Raw genomic sequence first — 20,425 nt, 5'->3', positions numbered from 1 at the left:
CTCGGTCAGGGCAGATGCAGCGGGCAGGGAGGGAAGGGTGTGGAGTCAGCAAGGCCAGGAAACCAGTCGGGCTGAAAACAGTGGTTTCATTCTCCTCCTTTATTGGATTAGATACAATCTAGGTATTGCTCTAATTTTGCTTATTGTGCAATATAAGGCAAGAATAAGCATTAGTAGAGAATCAATATTTCTTTCTCTAGTGTTGACTCTCAATACTCAGGGACTGTGTGTATCAGGAACCAGGAGGAGCAAGTTGAAGCTGGGATTGTTCTGTAATAGTAAGGGAATGAAATAAATTGGTTTGCATTTTGAAGCGAAACATCGCACTTCACATTTTGTGCTGTAACAACAGTCTGCTCTTGGCTGTATGCCAACATATAGCACTGGATTAAAAGGTAGCAGTGTACTCTGTGTGATTGGGTTTTCATCAGCTGAACTGTCAGAAATGTCCAAGACCAGCTTCAAGCCCCTGACAGGTCACACGGCATATAGACAGCCCTCACCTCTTGGTTGCAGAACTGTGGGACTGTGACAGTTCAGGTGGGAAAATACCAGGTACATGTTTTAAGGTTTTTCTTCCTCTTTGCAGACAGCAGTGGCCCCTCCAGCACCGTCTCCAGTGCAGGCCCATCCTCCCCAACTTCTGTGGACAGCTGCGCTCGTTTCAGCTTCACTGAGAAACTTTCCATCAGCCCCCCAAAAAGTGAGGAGCAGCTGACCAGCCAGTCCCCTGAGCAGGAGGAGAGTCAAGCTCCACGCAGAGAGCCTGACGTGCAGGAGGGTGTGTCTGGGCTGCCAGCAGCAGAGCCAAGTGCCCCAGAGACCCTGATCTGGAATAAGGGCCCAGAGCCAGGCAGGATTCTGGAGCTGTGCAAGAAGGAGCTGGCAGGGGAGGATGCTAACCCAGAAGAGAAGAGCATGGGAGAGCAGGATGAAGAAAAATCATCTGGGGAAATGTTAGAGCCAAGTAACATAGGAAACCCAAAGTGTGGTGAAGGATTTGACCTGGGGCTGGCTGGGGAGACAGCAAAGCCAGGTGAGGGGTCTCTCAGGGGAATGACTGGTCTGGATCTGTCCAAGGAGATCCTGGTGCCCTGTGAAGACGAGCTGCTGGGAGAGACGTTGGACCCAGAGCATACAGGCAAGGAGCTGCTGGGGGACAGTGCTCTGTCAGACCAGCTTTTCTCTGGTCACCTGTGCCAGGTACAGCCACTGACTCCTGAGAAGAATGTGGAGGAACTGCAGCTGCTGTGTCAGAAGGATCAGCAAATTTAGTGGCTTACTGGACAGCACACTGCAAGCACTTCTAAGCCTGAAAGCAGCCCAACTTCCTGCACGGCACCTCACGCAGCTGGCGGTGCACAGCAGAGAAGAAGCCACGTCCCAGGGCTACAGGGCCCTGTGGTGTGGAAGAGACTGCTTTGCTCCTCCACAAGCCAGCTCTTTGCCATTCAGCAAGAATGCTTGCCTCGTTAAATGAACAACAATGCAGTCTGGGTACTGGCATGGCACCTTCATGGAGCAGGGACATGGTGCTGCCTTGGTGTCCCAAGGGCTTTGTGCTCACTGGGACAGCAGCATTAGAGGACTGGTACAGCCAAGGCTTTTAGGGTGGTAAGTCCAAAGAGGACAGTTCCTCCTGACCCTTTGGCCCACAGCCTTCAGAGAAAGGCATTCTGGGCCCAAATTTATCAGATCCATCACAACCACCAACCTCCTCTCTGTTTCTTCCTTCTTCCTCTCTGAAATCCCACTGCTGGCCACCAAAATCAGGTCCAGAGAGTCCATGGTAGGAAAACTAGCAAAAGCAGAAAGCATTCTGAATGAGTGTAGAAAAGAAGGGTAGTGAGGTATCAGGTTTGACTGCCACTTGCAAGGAAATATCCCTTTGGCATGGCCTTGGATGTTTCCCTGCTGGACTGGGGCCGGCAGGAGCCTGGGCATCCAGCCTGAGAGAGGTGTGCAGGGAAGATACACACAGTTGTTTTTTCTTGTCCCCAGGGATCAGGCAGGGTACAGCTCTGAGGTCTTGGTGACAGAGATTAAAAGAAACTGCTATTTTGATAATTCAGGACTATTAGAAACCAATAAGGAGAAATCTTTATTATATAAAATGAAAAGTATTTAATGGATATTTATGTAAATGCCTTGTGAGCACAAGCCTGAGGGCAAGATTGATACGGGTGTCCCTGCCGCATCCTGAGTGCCGGCCGGGGCTGTGCTTCCCACTCCTCCTGTATTTATGGACAAGTCTGCGTGTCTGTCTGTAGCTAGGATCTCTGTTTTTGTGAAGCTGTGCCCAAAGATCTCTATGCTGTGTTGTGACAATGTGTGTTCACAGTAAATCTATGCTGTGGGTCCAATGTCTCTCTGTCTCTGATGCTGACTTGGCAGCAGTGTGTATGTGCCAAAGCTTGCAGGTGCTGGGAACAGTAAGCCCTGCTCATGCTCTCTTGTCCTGGAAGAGCAGCTGTGGCTGGAGTCAGACCTGTTGGAAAAGCACAGGCTCCAGGCCAGGGAAAAAACCTCCTTTTTCCTACATGGGAGAACTGGTCCTACTGGGGAAGAGCTCCTGGCTTGCCAGGTCTCAGGGGCGTTTGTGGTATAATGAGGACACTGGAATGGTGTGTCCAGCACTGCTCTGGCAGCCACGTCTCCTGCCAGGACCTGTGTGTTCCTGTCTGGGGACAGTGCCAGGGCAGTGTGGCTGACACGGAGGGCCCATGAGCGCCTGCTGCAGGGGCTCATTCCTGAGGGGGGCATGGAGAAGGGCCCTCTGGGGTGGGGCTGTGGCCCTCAGGTGCTGACCCTACAGAGCCTGGTGCTCGTCACTGCACGCCTTGGGGAAATGCACTGCAGTCACAGGACCTTGGTTAGCAGAGACAGTGTCATTTACTTGAAAAGTAGCTGTGTGTGGAAGTAGTTCCTGGTTTATGGTAACAGTTCATGGTTCCTCCCATCAGCACCGGGTTTGGCAGCTGCCCTGAGGTCCCCACCAGGGCCTGCACTAGCTGTGGTGTGGTCTGGGGCAATGATGGCCTCTCTCCTGAGGACTGTAGCACAGAATCTGCTTTCTTTTTTCCTAGCACCCACCTGTGCCATTTTTTCCTTCTGAGGACAGGCAGGCAGGAACAGAACTAACTGGGCATCAGCCTCTCCTGACTGCGTTCCACCACAGGCAGAGCAGCAGCTGTCCCAGTTTTCTGGTAAGGAGCTGGAAGATTGTTCCCTTGTTGGAGGTCAGGTTGAAGTTCTGCAGAGGTGCCAAAGCCCAGCTGCTGCAGTGGGTCAGGCATGGAGTCCCTGGCATGTCTGTGCCCAGGTGCCATGCCAGCAGGTGTGCTGCCTGCCACAGACCCTTGCAGCTCAGAGAGTGCCAGCAGTGCTGGGCAGAGCTGCCATTGCCAAGAAGTGCAGGGACGGGTGGAGGGCCGCAATGGAATGCATGATTCTGGAACTGTGAGGAGGGATGGTGCTGCATGGCAGACAGGCCACGCCAGGCTCCTCACTGCATTATCAGGAGCTGCTTTCCCCCCGCAGCCCTTGGCCAGCTGTCCCAGATGTGCCCCAGGAGGGACCCACAGTTACCCTGCTGGGGCCAGGGGCTGTCCCGGGCAGGCTCTGTGCCCTTGTGTGCATGTCCCTTTCCAGGTCACAGCAGAGTTCAGCAGCTGCTGGTGAAGGTGGGGTGTTGCTGGAAAAGCTGGGGCTCGCCTAAGCTGGGAGGCATGGGAGGGTGGCACAGCAGCCACGGCTGTGGGCTCACGGAAAGAACAGCTGGAAACCACTGGAGATGTTCTCATTCGCAATTAATGTGGCTTTATTTTTAATGTGTTGGGCTCCTCTCTTGACAGCAGTTAGTTACAGTGTTTCACATGGAAATGGGCAAAAGGACAGAACTCAAGGAACTAAATTCAAATAGAAATGTGATGCTGAAGAAAAGAATCAGGGCTCTCTTCTTAAAACATTTAGCATAGAAGAAGCTAGGAGCACAAGATGCCATTTCAATACAGTTAAGACGTTCACTTTTTTTAATTATAGGTTTAAAATAGTATTTTTTACCTATTACATACAGGAAGATTACGCGTTGTTGCCCACATGCAGAAACAAGCAAAAGCAGAGTTTAACTGTTTCTCTCTATAGTGTTGTATTACCTCCGGCTCCAGGTGGGTCGTGCTGGCTCCTGTGGCCTGAGCAGGGCCAGACTCTATGAATCAGCATTTTCCTAAGTCTTTTTTCCCCATTGTTTTTTTAAGATGGAAGGGAGTGGGGGAGAGAGGGAGATAGGGAGTGAGAGAAGCTCAAGGCAGAACAGACTGCGACAAAAACTGAAAAAAAAATGTGGAGCCTTGAGGACAGGGAAGCAAACTGGTGTAGGATAAAGGTAGCTAAGCAGCAGAGCTGCAGAGGGCAGGAGCAGAGCATGGAGGGCAGCGTTCCTCCTGGAATCCACCAGTGGCCACACTCCTGCCTGGAGGATGCAGGTACCTCACAAAGCCTCACTATTACTGCTGCTTAGTCAGAACTGCTTCAAGTTTAAAATTGAGAAAACATTCATGTGTGTGTCTATCTAAAGTTAGTGCATTAGCTTTTACATCTAGCTACGCAGAGGGATCCCAGGAGCCAGTGAGGGCCATGCTTGTGCCTCTGGTGCCTGGCATCCTGCAGCTGCCACCGCGGCGAGTGGGCCAGGGTCTGCCCAAAGCACAGCAGGCAAAGCCCCCCAGCATTCCAGGGAGGGGCAGGGGCAGGTGTTTCAGTGCCTGCAGTTGCCAGAACCAACATTCATGAATGCTGACCCCATCGGGGTGCAGAGAATGACATTTATTATGTTGGCAGACACAGTGTGATTCCATGGTTAAAATGAACACAGCACAGGGCAGGAATTAGCTAAAGCCCTGAGTAAGCTCACATGCTCCTAACAGGGGCCATAGCCAAAGAGCTGGCTGTGCCTTGGGGAGGCTGCTGGCCTCAGGCCTTGTCCCGCAGCTGCTGGGTTTTAGACACCGCCTTGCAGAGACATTTTTGCTGCCCACAAGTTCTCTATGGTCTTTTCATTTGTTTAAATTGCAGCATGTTAGTATTTGTACCGAGAAAACCTCTGAACTGACACTAAAAGCACATGGTACCATGTTAACATGTATAAATTAAAATATTAACACAAAATGCAGCTTAAAGTTAAAAAAATAAATATATAAATTAAAATGTAAAATAGACCATTTCCCTAGAAACTCCATTTTAGTGCTAGGAGCAGGTTTCTAAGCAGCATTTTCTTCATGTCACCTGCCAGAAAGCTAGCACCGTGACTGAAGTGTCCCAGGCTAGTGCAACACAGGGCCCGAGGATGCTCATGGTGGAGTCAGCCCTCTGCTCAGGGCCAAGCACAGTGGGTGTCACAGCAGATGGAAATACTTTGTGCTGACTAACAACCATTGCAGCACAGCTTTCCATCTCACTCCTCCTTTCCCAGAGCACAGCCTGCTGCCACTCTCTTTGTCTTACAGAAAAGCTATCTTTGTGGTAAGAGCCTCTGTCAGTTCTCTGGGACGTGGCAAAGGCTCGTGGCTGCTGCAGGCTTGGTGCACCTGAACACCCCAGTCCCTGCTGGGAGAACGTGTCTCCCACACTGAAATGGGTCTGTGTGCCAAGGAGGGTCTGGGTGGCTCTTCAGCACCACAATGCACTCACTGCACACGCTCCTGCTCCTGCCAGGCCGTCAGAGAGCAAGGACAGACACCCACAGCGATGCACAGGCCAGGGAGCAAGCTGCAAGGTGGCACCACACGGATGAGCAGCACCTCACCTGCGCTGACAACACATCCCTGCCACAGTGTGAGGGAACTGAGAATGACTACGCTTGCTAAACTACTTTTTCCCGAGTATGTTGGGAAGGGCCTTCTCTTCCCTCACACCACAATTGCATTCCCCACATCCTGGACACTTGGGGGGACAACAAAAAGCTTGAACACAACTCTAAGGCTTGGAGCCTGGCACACAGGCAGCGAGGAGCTGGCTGCTGCGTGCAGGCTGGCACAGCACAGCCACAGGGCCCCAGCCTCCCCGCAGGCCCTCAGCTGCCTCGCCACCGGCCTGGCACAGGGAGGTTTCTTCCACATCCCGGGCCAAGCATGGCCAAGGCTTCCTCAGCCCTTCTGCTGCTGAGGGGGCTGTAGTTGTGCGTTTGGATGCTCTTTGTGTGGAACTGTTTACGCCACAGCCTCGCTGTGCCTCCTCCTGCCACACAGCTGGTGTGCAGGAGTCAGCTGGCTGCTGTGTGTGCGAAGCTCAAGTTAGCAGGTTAGGAATGTGCTGAACCCTCCCCTCCCACTGCCGTGATCCTTCATCCCAGCTCCCTGAGCACAGCAAACAGGTGCTGCAGGATGCCACAGGTGAGTACTTGGGACACAAATTTGCCAAGCTGGCATGTGTGGTTGTGCCTAGTAGGAGCACAGGTCCCCTTGCCCAGAACACCTCCTGTATGCCTAGGAGGGGAGATGGAAGAATGACCTTCATTGTCACATTACAGTTCAGAGGGTTTTGTCTTCCCTCGTCTCCCTGGTGCAATTTCTTTGCAAGTTAGATTTCACCTCTGCCCCCTGCCTCCCATGCACTCTGCATGCAGCAGCAGCACTTCAGCCCTCACCAGAAAGGTGAGGCTCACGGTGCTACAGGTTAAATGGCAAGGCAGCCAGGAAGAGAGTAGAACAAGCTCTCACAGCAGCAAGGCAGCCAAGATAGTCTACAGAAACTGTACAGGCAGCAGAATAAAGCAGGGAAGGTGAAAGTGCCCCTGGCCTGCAACTGCTCTTGCACAAACTCTTAGCTCAGTCCAGAAAATTACAGAGCCCTGCACTTCTTCCTCACGGCATCCAGTGCTGAGCAAGATGGATACCCGATTGCCTGACAAATGGGAACCATGTAGAGGACTAAACCAGAGAAGAACTGGACTGTGATTAGATGGTGTCTCTCATGTTGCATCGGTGACTGAAGAATCAATGGATGAACACAAAATGTGGAAGATCTAGAATTCAATCTTACAGGCTGGAAAAGATTCGTCCTGCATCACAACAGTGCTGCTGCTTGCCAGTACCATGATGTTTAGCTCTTGCTGTTTCTCATGGGTCTGTTGATACCATTCTCGTGTTACCTCAGTATCGTGTGTTGGGATCAATGTCACCTGGGAAAAGAAAGCAGCAGGGATGATTGAGAACAACTGCAGTAACAAAGAATGCCCATAGGAGCTGCGGCTAAAATTTCTTGTTAATTTTGGAACACTGTACCCTTGGTACTGCTTGTTCTATTTAGTGTCTTTCAGATGTCGGGTTCTGAGGCAGAGCTTTATTTTATACAGTACCAGCACAATGGGGCTCTGAACTGGCTGCAAACTGGCAGCACTGACACCATAATGATGAGAATGGCTGCAGTGCAGGGAAGAGCTCTGGAGTTCCAGAAACAGCCTCAGAAAGATCCTTCAGTATGAAAAGAAACAATACTGGCAGTGTCACTCTTAATGGACACTATGTGCCCGTTGACCCAGCGTGCAACTCAGGGACCTTGAAATATGGGGCTGCTTCATCTGGAAGAACATTTATACCTTTCTGTACGTGTCTTCAGGAGTGCCCACCTGGGTGTCCTGCAAGCCTGCCTAAATAAGAACTGTGTTACAGAACATTCTTGTTGAAATGCTCTATTAGTAAGTTGATGTCAGAAAAATCTTCAGCAAGCCAGACTAGCAAGAGATGCCACTGGGTGTGGGACACTGATGAAAATTCAGCTTGTGTTGGTGTTTGATTTTGCTTGAGGATATGCTCATCCTGCAGTAGGTAAGGATGAGTGTATGATCTCTCAATGCTTCCTTCCCTCAGGAGGATGTGGAAAAGAGGACATATCTGCTTCTATTCATACCATTTTGCAGGTGTTCTCCTCCTTATCAGTACAAGCAATTACTCTGCTGAGACTGCAAAACAGGATATGCCCAGTACCATTTGCTTCCTCTCGGTGTACTCCCTTGGGTATGTGATACCCATCTTCCTCTGAGCACTTGTGACATAAAAAGCGTGACACAGCGCTTTACATTAACATGACCTACCTGCAGGTTCTCTCCCCACTGAGACTTCCCTTCCAGAAGTGCATCCAGCACTGCACGGCTTGGCTCTCCGTTGGCTGCATCATTCCCACTCACGACATAATAAGATGCTCGAACCCGCTTGAAGAACTCTGGATCTGTGTTCTTCCCACTGCAGTGGTTGGGGATGTAGGCCAAGTCCACGTAGACAGGTGGACCCATAGGCACTGACAAATTGCTCTTAGGACTATTGGAAGCTTTGGAAAACAGGAAACAAGAGGCAAGGGACAAACAGATTAACAAAGAAGGAATTGGATTCCAGAAAGACTTTTCCATTGCAGCAGTGAAGTTGAGACTTATCCATGCTCTGCTGCTCAAAGGTGACCTGGATGGATTTCTGGGCCAATGCTGTGACAGGTCTTGGGTGGGAAAGGAAGTTCTGCTGTTTTTTGGGGGGAGGGATTGGAAAGCTTTAGGATCAGAAGCTTTTTTCTGGGGGAGGGAACCAAAAATCTCCATTATTAACTTTTGCAGAGTTGTCATCCCAATTAATATTTAGTCCTAATTTTTGTCAATAACCTACATTTGCTTAAACACAGAGACACACGCCCTCCCCCATTCTGATGGCCTATGTATGCTATCCTAGGTCATTACAGTAGTCTTTGTCCATCCTGGCTTCCTGCCATCCCTGTGAATCGCTGCTGCTCCTAGGACTCTATTGCACTTTCATATCAACCTTTTGTACATCTCAACCTTATCACTGCTTATAACTTTTTATGCCTGTCTGGGAAGATCTGTTCTCTGTTCTGCTGTATTTAACCTAGTGCTTTTCTTGGCATTGGACCTATAGAGATAATGCATTTTTCAGGAAGAATTTCTTACCAGGATTTGTTTTGATGCCATTAACAAGGCTCTTGCCGGGGTTGCTGTGACTACTCCGGGATAACTCATCCTCTGGCATCAGCGCACTACGTGCTTTGGGCTTTTCTCCTCCATCTCTTTCTTTTTTGGCAGTGACAGATTTTGGAGATTTGTCCGATGACTGTTTCACAGGAGTGGGTGATCGTTTCCCTTTCACATCTAATTTTCGGGCAGGTGAGGAAGATTTGGGTTTGCTCAAAGGCTTCCTCACACCTTTGTTCTTTTCTTTTATGTCTTTCTTGGAAATTTTATCAGTTCTGCTCATGCTTTGCTCATTTAGCAACATATCAGGGTCTACCATGCAGACATCAGGGTGAGGAGGGTGGGGATGGGGATCTACCATTGGAACAGGCTGAGGATCATGGCTGGACCTAGAACTGGCATGATGAGCATTCCCCACAGCTTTGTCCACTGGGAGGAAATCAGCATCTTCATCTGAGTCCATGTTGGCATCTGCTGTGATGGATGGACATTCTTCAGTCTCAGGAGGGACATCGGAGTCTGACTGGGAGGTTCCAGAATCACTCACTGATGTTGGAGGGGTTTCCTCCACTGTGGCACTCTGCATGGGACTGCTGCCAGTGTGGGGTGGTCTCCCCTGCACTGAAGGGTGACCCTCCTCCTCTGAGAGGTCACTGTCTTCAGAGAGCTCATGGGGGCTCGGGTTGATGAATGAGGGAGAGAGCTCTCCCTTTCTCTGCTTGTATTCACATGAGGAAAATTTCTGTCCGCAATCAGAACTGCCTCCTAAATGGGTCTCCATGTCATGGGAAGCGTCTCCACAGTCCTCTGCTTTTTCACCCCTCTGCACATCTGGGAAAAATGGCTGGAAACTGTTTTCAGGGGACATCAGAGAGGAAGGACGGCTTTGCCTCTCTGTTTCCTCTTTGCCCGCGCATGGAGAAAAACTGCTGTCAGAATCAGGACATGTTTTTTCATCTTTTGCCTCTGCTGCATGGTGTGTGCTTTGGAAAGCTGGCAGACTAGTGCTCACCTCTGTTGGACCATTAGCTGTGGTTTCATCTTTGTACTGATGATGAGAAAATGATGCCAGCACATCAGGGAGAGATCTCAGAGGCAACGACTGCTCTGCAAACGGTGCCTTCTGCTCTGGGCTGCTACCACAGTGCTGCTGCTCTTGCTCTGCAGAGAACGGTGTGGGCTTTGAGCCCTGGCACTCTTTTCTGCGTGGCAAGGTGTGGTCACTCATGCCACAGGGAAATGCAGACCCATGTTCTTCAGCAAAGACAAAGTCTTTGGTTTCAGCTGTATGTATTTTCACAGCATTATCTGGAACCAGTGGAGACACATCCCAAGCACTCCTTGTACCTGATTCCACTCCTGCACCTGTGGATGTGGAAAGCATATGGGAATAGAAACTTTCTGCTGTAGCCTGTATCACAGGAGTGGTGGCCTCAGATGAGGGTTCCTCTGACAGGCTTGAAGAGTCATCTTTCAGCTGCTGCGGGGTCACAGACTCTTTCTCCACACCTTTGGAGAACACCTTGTCTTCTTCATATGGACTCAGTGGTGAGAATTTAGGAAAAGACGAGTCAAGGCTGCTGATTTTCTCAGAAACCTCCAAGTACTCATCTTTGTTTCCCTGGGCTGACAGCAAAGCACAAGGAGACTCTAAAGAAAGAGAAATATCCCCTAAATGGCTTACTGAGGTTTGCTTATGTCTGAATGTGCTGGCTGTTTCAAATCCAGAAGAGCTATCCATCCCTCTGCTCTCTACCCTTGGGCTCTGTTCATATACTTCTGTTTGTTTGCTGGAAGCAGATTTCAGGTATATGGCTTGCTCTTGGCACTCGGAGGCCACTGCTGCACTTGGATAATCTGCTACCCAGAAATGGGATTCCTTTGTGGATTTTTCACCAACCTCTATCTTTTGTGAAGAATCATGGCACATTTCTGAAGTTTGTTCATCTCTGTGCATGTCTGGCACGTCACTGTAACCAGCGACATATGTCTCCACAACAGCAGCTGATGCAGTCGCCCTACTTTCATATTTCTCTTGCCAGCCTGGACCAGAGGGAGAAGAGGCAGCGGAGCTGGGTGAAAGGGGCTCCTGACATTTGCTCTGCAGGAAGGGGTCTGAGACAGGGAAGTTGCTGATGGCTGAGATGTGTGTATAGACGGTGCCTGCAGCTTCAGCAGGGCTGTGCAGTTTAGATTCCTTTTCAGACTTCTCCTTAGCACCTTTTTCTAGCTCTGAGTCACTTGCACTTTCTTCCCCTCGACCTGCTTTCTCATAGTATGTATCTTTGAGATTTGGGATTTCAGATTTCAGGGACAAAGATACCTGCTCCTGGCTAGACAAAATGATATTCTCATCTGGACAACCAGCATCCATATAGGCAGATGATTTTCCTTGATAAAAGGTGTCAGCTGCGACGGTGGGAGAGGCAAATGCTGCGCTCGCAGATGATGGATGCAGTGCAGAGTCCAGTTCTCCTGGTAAAGCAGAAGACACATTCAGTTTTTCCTGTCCTTCTGATGTCCTAGGCTTCCCTGTTTCAGACAAGGGCAAATATCTTTCATGGATGTCTCTATAGTCAAAGACTGAATCTGCTTTATCCCTAGGGGATGCTGGAGAAGACAGTTCCTTCTCAGCTGAGGTATAAAGGCAGGACTCTTCTTCCTTTGCAGACACATGAAAATTTTGACCTTTTTGAGAGTTCAGTGCTGTCACTGGCAGCTTGTCAGTGTGACCTGGGCTGTGTGCACCCATGGCTGTGAAGGGAGAGGGTCCCACTCCAGACACAATTATCTTCTCATAGATGTCAGCATACTTGAAACTTCTTTCATCAGGGTAGGGAGTTGGTTCTCTTTCTTCTGGTTCTTGTCTTGTGGAAGTGTCATCATCTCTCTGTGTGCAGACCCCTTCCTCATAGGAATAAGGCCCAGGGGAGCTCCTGGAGTAGGTCTCTGCAGGGTACACCTCTCGGGTGGTAGCACCCACAGCGCCAGCACTGCCAACAGCATCACTGCTTTTTTGACCTGGGCCTTGTGCTGGAGGGGAGTGTGCACACTGCCCTGACAGCTCAGCACTCCCTTTTGTGGACTCTGCAATATATTCTGCTGCTCTTGTAGATTGCAACAGAGAAGGTGCTGCTGCTCTCTGCTCTTTTCTTCCTGTAGAGTCATACAGACCCTCAGTGGATTTGCAGTCATCCTCTTGCTTGCTATCTGACTTGTATTTGCAATCTATTTCCTGATACAAATCACTGATGTCTGATTTCTTTTCAGATGCCTTTGATGGGACATCCTCCCATAAATGTGGCTTGCACTGATCTAACTTGCAGGGCCTGTCTGCTCCTGGAGGTGCCTCTGTCTCTTTTCTCACTGCAGACAGGGGAAATGCCACAGCTTGGTCTAGTGACTTTGCATAGATATCTAGGACAGCTTTGTCCTCGTTGTCTAAGCAGGAGCAATCTTGTTTAGAGGTCAACAACAATTCTTGACTTTCTTTGTTTCCAGTTAAAGCTTTGGCCTGATTTTCCTCACCAGGGATATACTGAGGAGATAGAGGAGAACCTTCCCTTTGTGCTCTTTCTGGGACAGTGATGTCAGCAGGAATCACATCCACTTTCCCTGTTTCTGACTTAGGTTGGGCACCCTTCTGTGTGTCTTCTTTGTAATCAAACGACTCCATCTTTAAACATTCAGTTTCTGCTTGCAGTAGCATGGGTTTGTCTTCAGCATGGTGAAGCTCCTCATCCTCCTCACTGGGTAATTGCTCTCCTCTCCCACTGTCTCTGCCTTCCTCAAGATACCCAAAGGCAGAACCCCATGCTTCCCTTTCTGCCTCTCTCCAGGTATGGCTGCCAGGCAAGGCAGGAGGCAGGTTCTCCTCCTTTCCCAGTTTAGGAAGGGATTTTGTTTCAAATTCTGGTACCTCATCCAAGAATGTACACTCCCTCTCTTTGTCATATCTCTGCCGCGTTCCCTGAACAGGGACCTCTTCTACCTCTTCTGGAAACCACACTTTCTTCTCATAACTTAAATCTTTCATGAAAAACTTATCCATTTCCGGAGATTTTTTTTCTTGAGCTTCCTTGAACTTGCAAGATTTTATGTCTTCAGTAGAAATGTGTGAACATGTTTTATCTTCACTTGGGCTACGTTCTGTAAAATGAAAGCTCTTTGCATCTGGAGATACTTCCTGAGAGTCCAAGCCTGCATTTCTTCCCCTCAACAGGCTCTTTTCTGATGCAGAAAATAAACTGCTGTCATCTGGAGACATTTCTTCAGTTGAAGAATCTCTGGGTGATGTGCCTTTAACTGAACTACTTTCTGGGCAAGGAGAAGATTTTGATGCTTCTTTCAGTTCTTTGGCAGAAACTTCCAGTGATTTTTCATATGTGGCTGGGCTCTGGTCGATGAAATATGTGGATTTCACAGCTTCTGAAGAGAATTTGTCAGTGCACTTGGACACAGTTTTTTCTTTTGCAGATATCTCTTCTGTGAAACTAAGAGCTTTGATTTCTTCTGGAGAAAGTCCTTTAATAAAAACATCTGAAGAGATTTTTCTACTGGAACTCTCAGTGAGAGAAATGGATTTGGTCTCTTCTGGGGAAATATCTTCAACAGAAGCATGAGAAGATTTCTCTTCTTCTGATGTGTCTCCTGTTAAATATAGCAGTTTTCCTTCTTCAGTAGTAATTGTCTTGGAAATATCTGAGGATTTTTCTTTACCAATCCATTCTTCTGTAAAAGAAGGTGATTTGATGCCATCTGGTGAAAATTGCAAAGATTTGCCATTTTTACATTTGCTTTGGCTTGTGAACTGTGGAAGATCCACATTTCCTGGAGAAGCTCCTGTGGTTGCAAATGGCTCAAAGGACAAGTGTTTTGGAAATCCCATTAACCCTTCTGTCACGGTTTTAGTTGCTTGCTCTTTTTCTGGTTTCGTGCTCGGAGGCTGCTCGTCCTCCCCGATCACCACCGTGTCCTGCTTGTGGTAGGAGAGCCAGGGCAGCTCGTCCCTCCTCGCTAGTGCTTCCTGAGCCTCCTCCTCAGGAGACGCTGCAACATCGCTGCTCAGAACCTGCTCGTGCTGCACAGGCCCAGGCACTTCTCCTTCGTGTCTGGATTTAGCCACAGATGCCTCATCTTCCCTGAGAGGTTCACCCTTGGCTCCCTTCACCACAACAGGACTTTGGCCTTCCAGTTTCTTGGCAGCAGCGTCCGTTTGTTTTTCAAACAGATCTGAATCTACTGTTTCCAGCTTTTCCTCCACTGGAGACTGGTGGAAGGGCGTGTGCCCTGCGCTGGTGGGGCCGGAGGGAGTGGGAGAGGCCATTTTCACTGTGCTGTCATCGGGGCTGGTGCAGCGCTCTTCAGCCTCTGCAGAGTCAGCCTGGGAAAATGGCGCCTCCTCAGTGGACAAGGGCATCCCCTGTGTGGGAACACTGATTATCACATTACCAGGGGATAATGGAGGAACAAACACAGGGGCATTGTAATGCCCTCTGAGTTTCTCAGGCATCTCAATATTTGGAGTCCCATCTTCTTCATCTTCTTCATCTTCTGCCTCCTCATGAAGGTCCTTTTTTTGAGTTTCCACTTTCCTCTCTCCTTCTGCTAATGCATGGAAATCTTCAGGGGGTGGAGATTTAAAGCATTTGTCTTCCTCCAAGGATGATGTGGGAGAAATGGTGCCAGCAGAGGGAACGTAGTCGAGACCTTGGGTTGCTTCAGTCCGAGAAGAGGGCATACTGTTTCCTGTGTCCAGAAGTAAAGAGCTTTTCCCAGTCTCTTCGGTCTGTGGTGCTGTTATGGACGCAACAGATTGATCCTCTGCTACGGATGTTGCAAAAGATGAAAGCTTGTCACATTCAGTAATGGAGGTAGCAGAAGATATGTGTTCCTCCTCAGCTAGAGGTGCTGCCACAATGTTTGTAGGATATGCCAGGATTTCAGACTCCTGCCCAGCATAGCCCTTGGCAGAAAGGTCAGCAGGAGGCATGGCCTGTATTCTGTGTACTGCTTCAAAAGAGCCTGGATGGTCAGGAACAGATATGTTATAGGCATTGACATCATACTTCAAGTGTGGGATCCTCTCTTCCTGTTCATCATGTATTTCTTCATCAGAAATGGTCTGCTCTGTTTCTGAGTAGCCAGGGATAGTTTCATCTTGGATATAAGAAACATGTTCTGCTGTTGCTCCTGATGGGACTGGCAGGCTGCTCAGATATGACTCTTCCTTTGTTATGTCCTTTTCAAGTAACTTGGTTTTCTCATCCATGAAACTAAATTCTCTTTCCTTCTCTGTAATAGTAAACAGTTTTTCCTCCCTATCATCCTGATTCAGCCTACAGAATTCTCTATTCTTCTCCATTTTCTCCTCTGCTTTCATATGCTGTTCTTCCTTTTCTTCCAGTTCTGCCTTTTCTATCACATCTTCTCTCTTTTCCTTCTCATCCTCTTCCTGTACCTGTGTCCCCTCAATATACTTTTCACAAGTTTCTGCTTCCCTCTGTTTTCTGTCCAAAGAGATTTTCTCCTCTTCCTCCTTTTCTTCCTCTCTGAACACTGGGGGCTGAGCACCTTTTGCCAAGAGGTCTGTATGCGATGGCAGGTGTTCTTTGTCAGGAAACACCTCAATGTCCTTGCCCTGCTCAGCTTTTCCCCCCCAGTATCTTATGTCGTGGTTTTCATCTACTGTTTTTCTTTCATCCTCTATTGCTTCAGCAGAACCTCCCCTCAGCTCCCAGTGATGGACTGCCATTTCCTCTGCTGATGATTCTTTTTCCATACCAATAGTAGTTACTCCCTGGTCAGGGGTCTTTCTTTTTAAAATCAGATCCACTTCAAGGTTACTCTGACCAGTCATATCAACAGAGTCTCTTATCTCTGCTTCAGGTGCTGCCATAATCTTATCGCTAACTTCCATATCAGATCGTTCTTGAGTCAGCTGCAAGGCCCCTTTCTCCTCATGCTTCAGTTCCTCAAAGTCCTTTGTAAGATCTTCTGGTGAAGACAGGACCAACCTCTGTTCCACCATGGATGTCTCTCCTGGATCCACTTGTACAGGTGCCTTCTCCATTGGTAATGTCTTAAGGTCAGCAGGTACCTTTTCAGGCTCTTTTTCAGGTTTTACTTTGATCTTCTCAGTTCTGAGTCTGCCTGGAAGTTTTGCCTTGTACAGTGTTTTTCTTACCTCTGGCGTAAATGGTTTCAAGTCTGGTTTAGGAATTTTTTTGATCTCTGGTTTGTTTTCTTTCTTTTTATCCTCTTTCTTTGAATCTTTTTTCTCATCTTTCTTTCCCTCATCTTTTTTTAAGTCCTTTTTCTCCTTCTTAATCTCTTTCTTTTCTTTGTCTTTCTTCTCCTCTAATTTGGATACTTTCTCTTTGAGATGCTTTTTTCCAACCTTGTCTTTTGCCAATTTTCTTTTCTCAGCTTTGAGAGCATCACTTATTTCTGTCTTTATCTTTTCATATTTAACAGGTTTCTCAGGAACTTTCTCTGTGTGTTCCTTAACCTTTTTTTCAATTTTAGCATCCTTTACAACTTCTGGTTTTACTTCCTTAATCCCCTCCTCAACTGCTTCTTCCTTCTTGACTTGCTTTGTCACAGATGGCTTGGGGGAAGACTTAAGACTCTCTTTACTGTCAGTTCTTTGTTTAATTTTGGTCTGCTTCAGCACAGGTGGAGGTATTCCAGAGGTGATATCTTTCTGAGTAGCCACTGGGTACCTCAGAAAATCAAGGTGCTTGAGTTTCTCAAGACCTTCCAATATCTTATTTTGAGGAGCATTTCCAGGAAACAAAACCCTTACAATTTTCTCAGTTGGGCTGGCTGGTAGCCATACCACTAGGGCTGTGATAGATGTGAGATAGGGAACAGAAATTTCACCTTCTTTTCCATTTGCAAGAATGATGCCAGTCTTTGCTTTACTATTGCCAGCCCACTTCTGCATTAGAAACTGCATTTCTTTACTGTCCTTGACAGGGTTCAGTATATACATGTCCAGCTTACCCACGCCCATTTTGTGGAAGAGTGTGATGGGCTCGATGGTGCTGCTCACCACCCTGTAGAGAGGCTCTGATTTAATGCCCAGTCTGTTGAGATACTGCAGTGTCATGCACGCTTCTTCGATGCTCCTCTTTACTTTCATGGAGGCTTCAGGCATCTTCAGCTTTTCAGGAACATTAAAAAAAACCACCCCTAGCTCAGGAGAAATTAGGTTTTTCATCCAGTCACTGTAGTTGGTAGAGCCCTGGGATTGTTCCTCCTCTTGCTCAGCAACTTTCCTCTGCAGCAACCCGTTGATGCCAGGCAGGTTGTCTGCACCAATGTGGGTGAGCAGGATTGAGTCAATCCTGTCCAGGTGCCTTACCAGCTTCCAGAAACATGATTTCCTTTCAGAGCCGCCATCCACAAGGATGTTAAACCCATTGACAGCAAAGAGAGCAGAATCACCTCTTCCCCCAGGGAATATGTAGCAGCAGGGCTTAGAAAGCTTCAGAAAACCCCCTGAGGTGGGTGGCTCCAGGAGATCAAATGGAGACGGTACATCAACTGTCTCAGAGATATATTCTGCAAATTCAGACACCCCATCCATTTCTGGCAGAACTGGATCAGGATTCAGTTTCAGATTAATAATGTCCTGAAATCGAGGATGCCCAAGGTTGCTCCAGGCTCCTTCTCCCACGCACGACACAGTAAGAGAGGTCTTGGTATCTGAATCAGAGTTGCTGAGAATCTGGGTGACCTAATGGGATAAACACAGACAAATAAAGGTCAAATAGAGCTTTGAGACCTATACAGCACTTAAAAAAAAATTGCAGCCAGTTAATGCAGAAATACTGAAGGTACCATGAGCACTTTACCAATGGGAAACATTGGGCGTACATGAAATAGTTTGAAAGCCCGTGGAAAATCAATGCATAGAGCCATGCTCTCTTTTGATATTCTTAATGTTTTTGGAAACTGCCCACAGTTATGTTAAGACCCACTTTAAGAAATTTTGGGCATTTGTCCCCTGCAGAGCCAGTCTGGAAGGTTATTTCAAGCTGAGCACTTAAAGGAATCACCCATGCCTGCACCTTGGAAAACTTAAGACAGAGAGTTAAAGCAAGATTCCCAAGAAAATAACATGAATTATTTTTAGTATGCAATTTTTTGCTGGATTGCAAACCCATCTGTCTGCAAATCTGCCTGAAGATTACCCTGAAGGAGGGCACAGGCTGCATTATTCTACCGTGAACTCTGAACAGGAAGGGATGTGCTGGCTTATGGCTCACACTCACCTCCGGATCCGAAAGTATCTCAGCAAACTTCTGGTAAGTGAAGGTCCCTGTCTGCAGGACCAAGTCTCCTTCCTGGTCTGAGCTCTGACCACAGAGGATCAGTAGTTTGTGGGCTGATGAATCACACACAAGGGAGCGGACCTATCCAGACAGGAGATGAGACAGAGGGCTGCCATTAGATTTCACCTGTACTGCACACCAGCACCCAGAATCCCAATCCCATGACAGGCAATGACCACGTTATTCACAAATAGCCAAACCCTACGTTTTCTACAGACAAGGAAGCTGCTTATTGAAGAGGGCAGACACTGCTACTGCCTGCCCAACACAGCCGCACGTCACACCAGAGCTACTGTGTATATCCTGATCACTGGCAAGACCAGAACACCTGGCCTTTTCACCACACCTTGCAGCAGACTGGCAGCAGGTTTGCACTCTCCAGAAGGTACAAAGTGTGCTAATCATGACCTCCATTGCAAGCAAGGGCAGGAGAGCTGATGTGGAGAGAACTTGATGGCACATCTGGTCCTTACCTCGGACACGACGCTGTCCACATTAGGATTTACCAGGATCACTGTGTCCAGAGTGTCACTCCGGTGATGGAGAGTTCTTTGGCCTGAGGAAAGAAAAAGGATAAGACAGGATGAGAGAAGCTGTTGAGACAGCATCCAGCTAATGACATTTTAGCCTCAAAAGTTCCACTTCAGCATGGGTTTGATTGCAAGGCTTCAGATTGTATTCAAGACCCAGTTTGATACCCAAGTCTCATAAAACAGAACAAACTCTTTTCAACAACAAGGAAAGAAATCCTTCTTCTGGATCAGCACACTCAGCTCTAACATATTCAGAAGTCCACAGAACCAGGCACCTTGAGCTGCCTGCCTGTGCCAGCTGGCTGTGTCTGTAAACACTGGCACACACAAATGATCCCCTTCCAGACACAAGTGCCTTGCCTCACTGCAGCTCCCACAGAGAGGTGTCTCTAGCACTGTCCCAACCCCAGCCAGGGCAGGGCTCTGTGAGCTCGTCAGTGGGTGCCAACTCAGCTCTCACTGGTAACAAGTCTCCACTCATTTGTAACAGTTTTTTTCTTTAATGAAGCATTTTTGTTTAATCCAAATGTGCACTCCTAAACTGCTGCTATGGGAAGTACCTAGACAACAAGAATTCTCATTCTTCTGTCAGAGGCACAAACAGGAAACAAGACAGGACTCTGCTCTCTCTATATATTTAGAGGGAAAAAAAAAGAGAAGCCAAAGAGCAAACAAGATCCTGGGAATGCAAAAAAGCAATTTGTGTGCTCACCTTGCCATGGGCATTGTACAGGTATCTGGCAAAATGCTACCCAAATTCCAGGGCCCCATTAAATTATTAGACAGTAGGGTAATGAGTGTCTGCCACACTGACAGCTAGGAGCAGAGGCACTGCTGCGTGCCCACATCAGACAGCTCTGGGATGCAGGACAGCATACAGCACCTTCCTGCAGCGCTTCCCTGGTCACTGCAGGCAGCACGGAACCTTTTCTGATTACAGTCTTTGCTCATACCTACCTCTGGACCTTTCATCCACTCAAAAAGCCAGACACTTAGAACTTAACTGCTGGAATATATAATTTATAGGCTTTAGGACTTTCATAGGTTTTAATCCCTCATGTAGACTGGAGGTCCATAGATCTTCACTGAAAATGAACAACTATTTTTATTTTGCATCTTTCAGACAACTGTTGCTTCCTGACAATGTTCTTTCCACCCTCCACAACCTCCCATTGCCTCTTTTTAGGCAGATCTCAGTTCTTCTAAAATAGCTCTATCAATCTGGTGGAAGGATGGAAAGGATTGGAAGGATGGAAGGTCAATATTCAAGCATAGCTTTAAATCAAACTCACTTTACTGGAATGTTTTTCTAGCAATTAATCAGACAGATAAGCCCAGAAGGTAGCTTTCAGCCCAAAGAGAGCTAAGGTCTCAGCAGAATTATTTGTACTCAGCATCTCTAGCTGCTTTCTGAACTTGTTTTTCAGTTTGGCTAAAAATCACCCCTCTGGACTAAAACCAAACCATCACTGTGCAAAATGCATTGAGTTCAGTGGCATTTCTGGCACTGATGTGGAATGGCTGGAGACACTGGGAAGCAAGTTCCTGTGCCCAGAAGGGACATTGCAAGTGAGCCATGGGCA

The 20,425-nt window shown here is 48.0% G+C and overlaps 2 protein-coding genes across 14 annotated transcripts in view; one reads left to right on the top strand and one right to left on the bottom strand.

Annotated features, from left to right (window-relative positions):
• The window catches only part of PPIP5K1 (diphosphoinositol pentakisphosphate kinase 1), a 63,760-nt gene extending 50,764 nt beyond the window's left edge, over positions 1-12,996 (top strand). For all 10 annotated transcript variants that reach the window (XM_074548967.1, XM_074548966.1, XM_074548974.1 and 7 more), the window contains one exon: positions 590-12,996. In XM_074548967.1, coding sequence (XP_074405068.1) covers positions 590-1,275 — 686 coding nt within the window. In that variant the 3' untranslated portion in view covers positions 1,276-12,996. The remainder of the gene's footprint in view (positions 1-589) is intronic.
• Positions 3,795-20,425, bottom strand: part of MAP1A (microtubule associated protein 1A) — a 46,753-nt gene continuing 30,122 nt past the window's right edge. For all 4 annotated transcript variants that reach the window (XM_005496008.4, XM_074548959.1, XM_074548958.1 and 1 more), the window contains 5 exons: positions 18,783-18,865; positions 18,250-18,390; positions 8,948-17,711; positions 8,090-8,322; positions 3,795-7,177 (listed from right to left, as the gene is read on the bottom strand). In XM_005496008.4, the coding sequence (XP_005496065.3) occupies positions 7,022-7,177; positions 8,090-8,322; positions 8,948-17,711; positions 18,250-18,390; positions 18,783-18,865 (9,377 nt within the window). In that variant the 3' untranslated portion in view covers positions 3,795-7,021. The remainder of the gene's footprint in view (positions 7,178-8,089; positions 8,323-8,947; positions 17,712-18,249; positions 18,391-18,782; positions 18,866-20,425) is intronic.

Source organism: Zonotrichia albicollis, chromosome 11, assembly GCF_047830755.1.
Source record: "Zonotrichia albicollis isolate bZonAlb1 chromosome 11, bZonAlb1.hap1, whole genome shotgun sequence".
In the NCBI taxonomy this organism is placed as follows: Eukaryota; Metazoa; Chordata; class Aves; order Passeriformes; family Passerellidae; genus Zonotrichia; species Zonotrichia albicollis.
The sequence above is the reverse complement of the archived record's forward strand: the minus strand, read 5'-3'. Positions and strand labels throughout refer to the sequence as shown.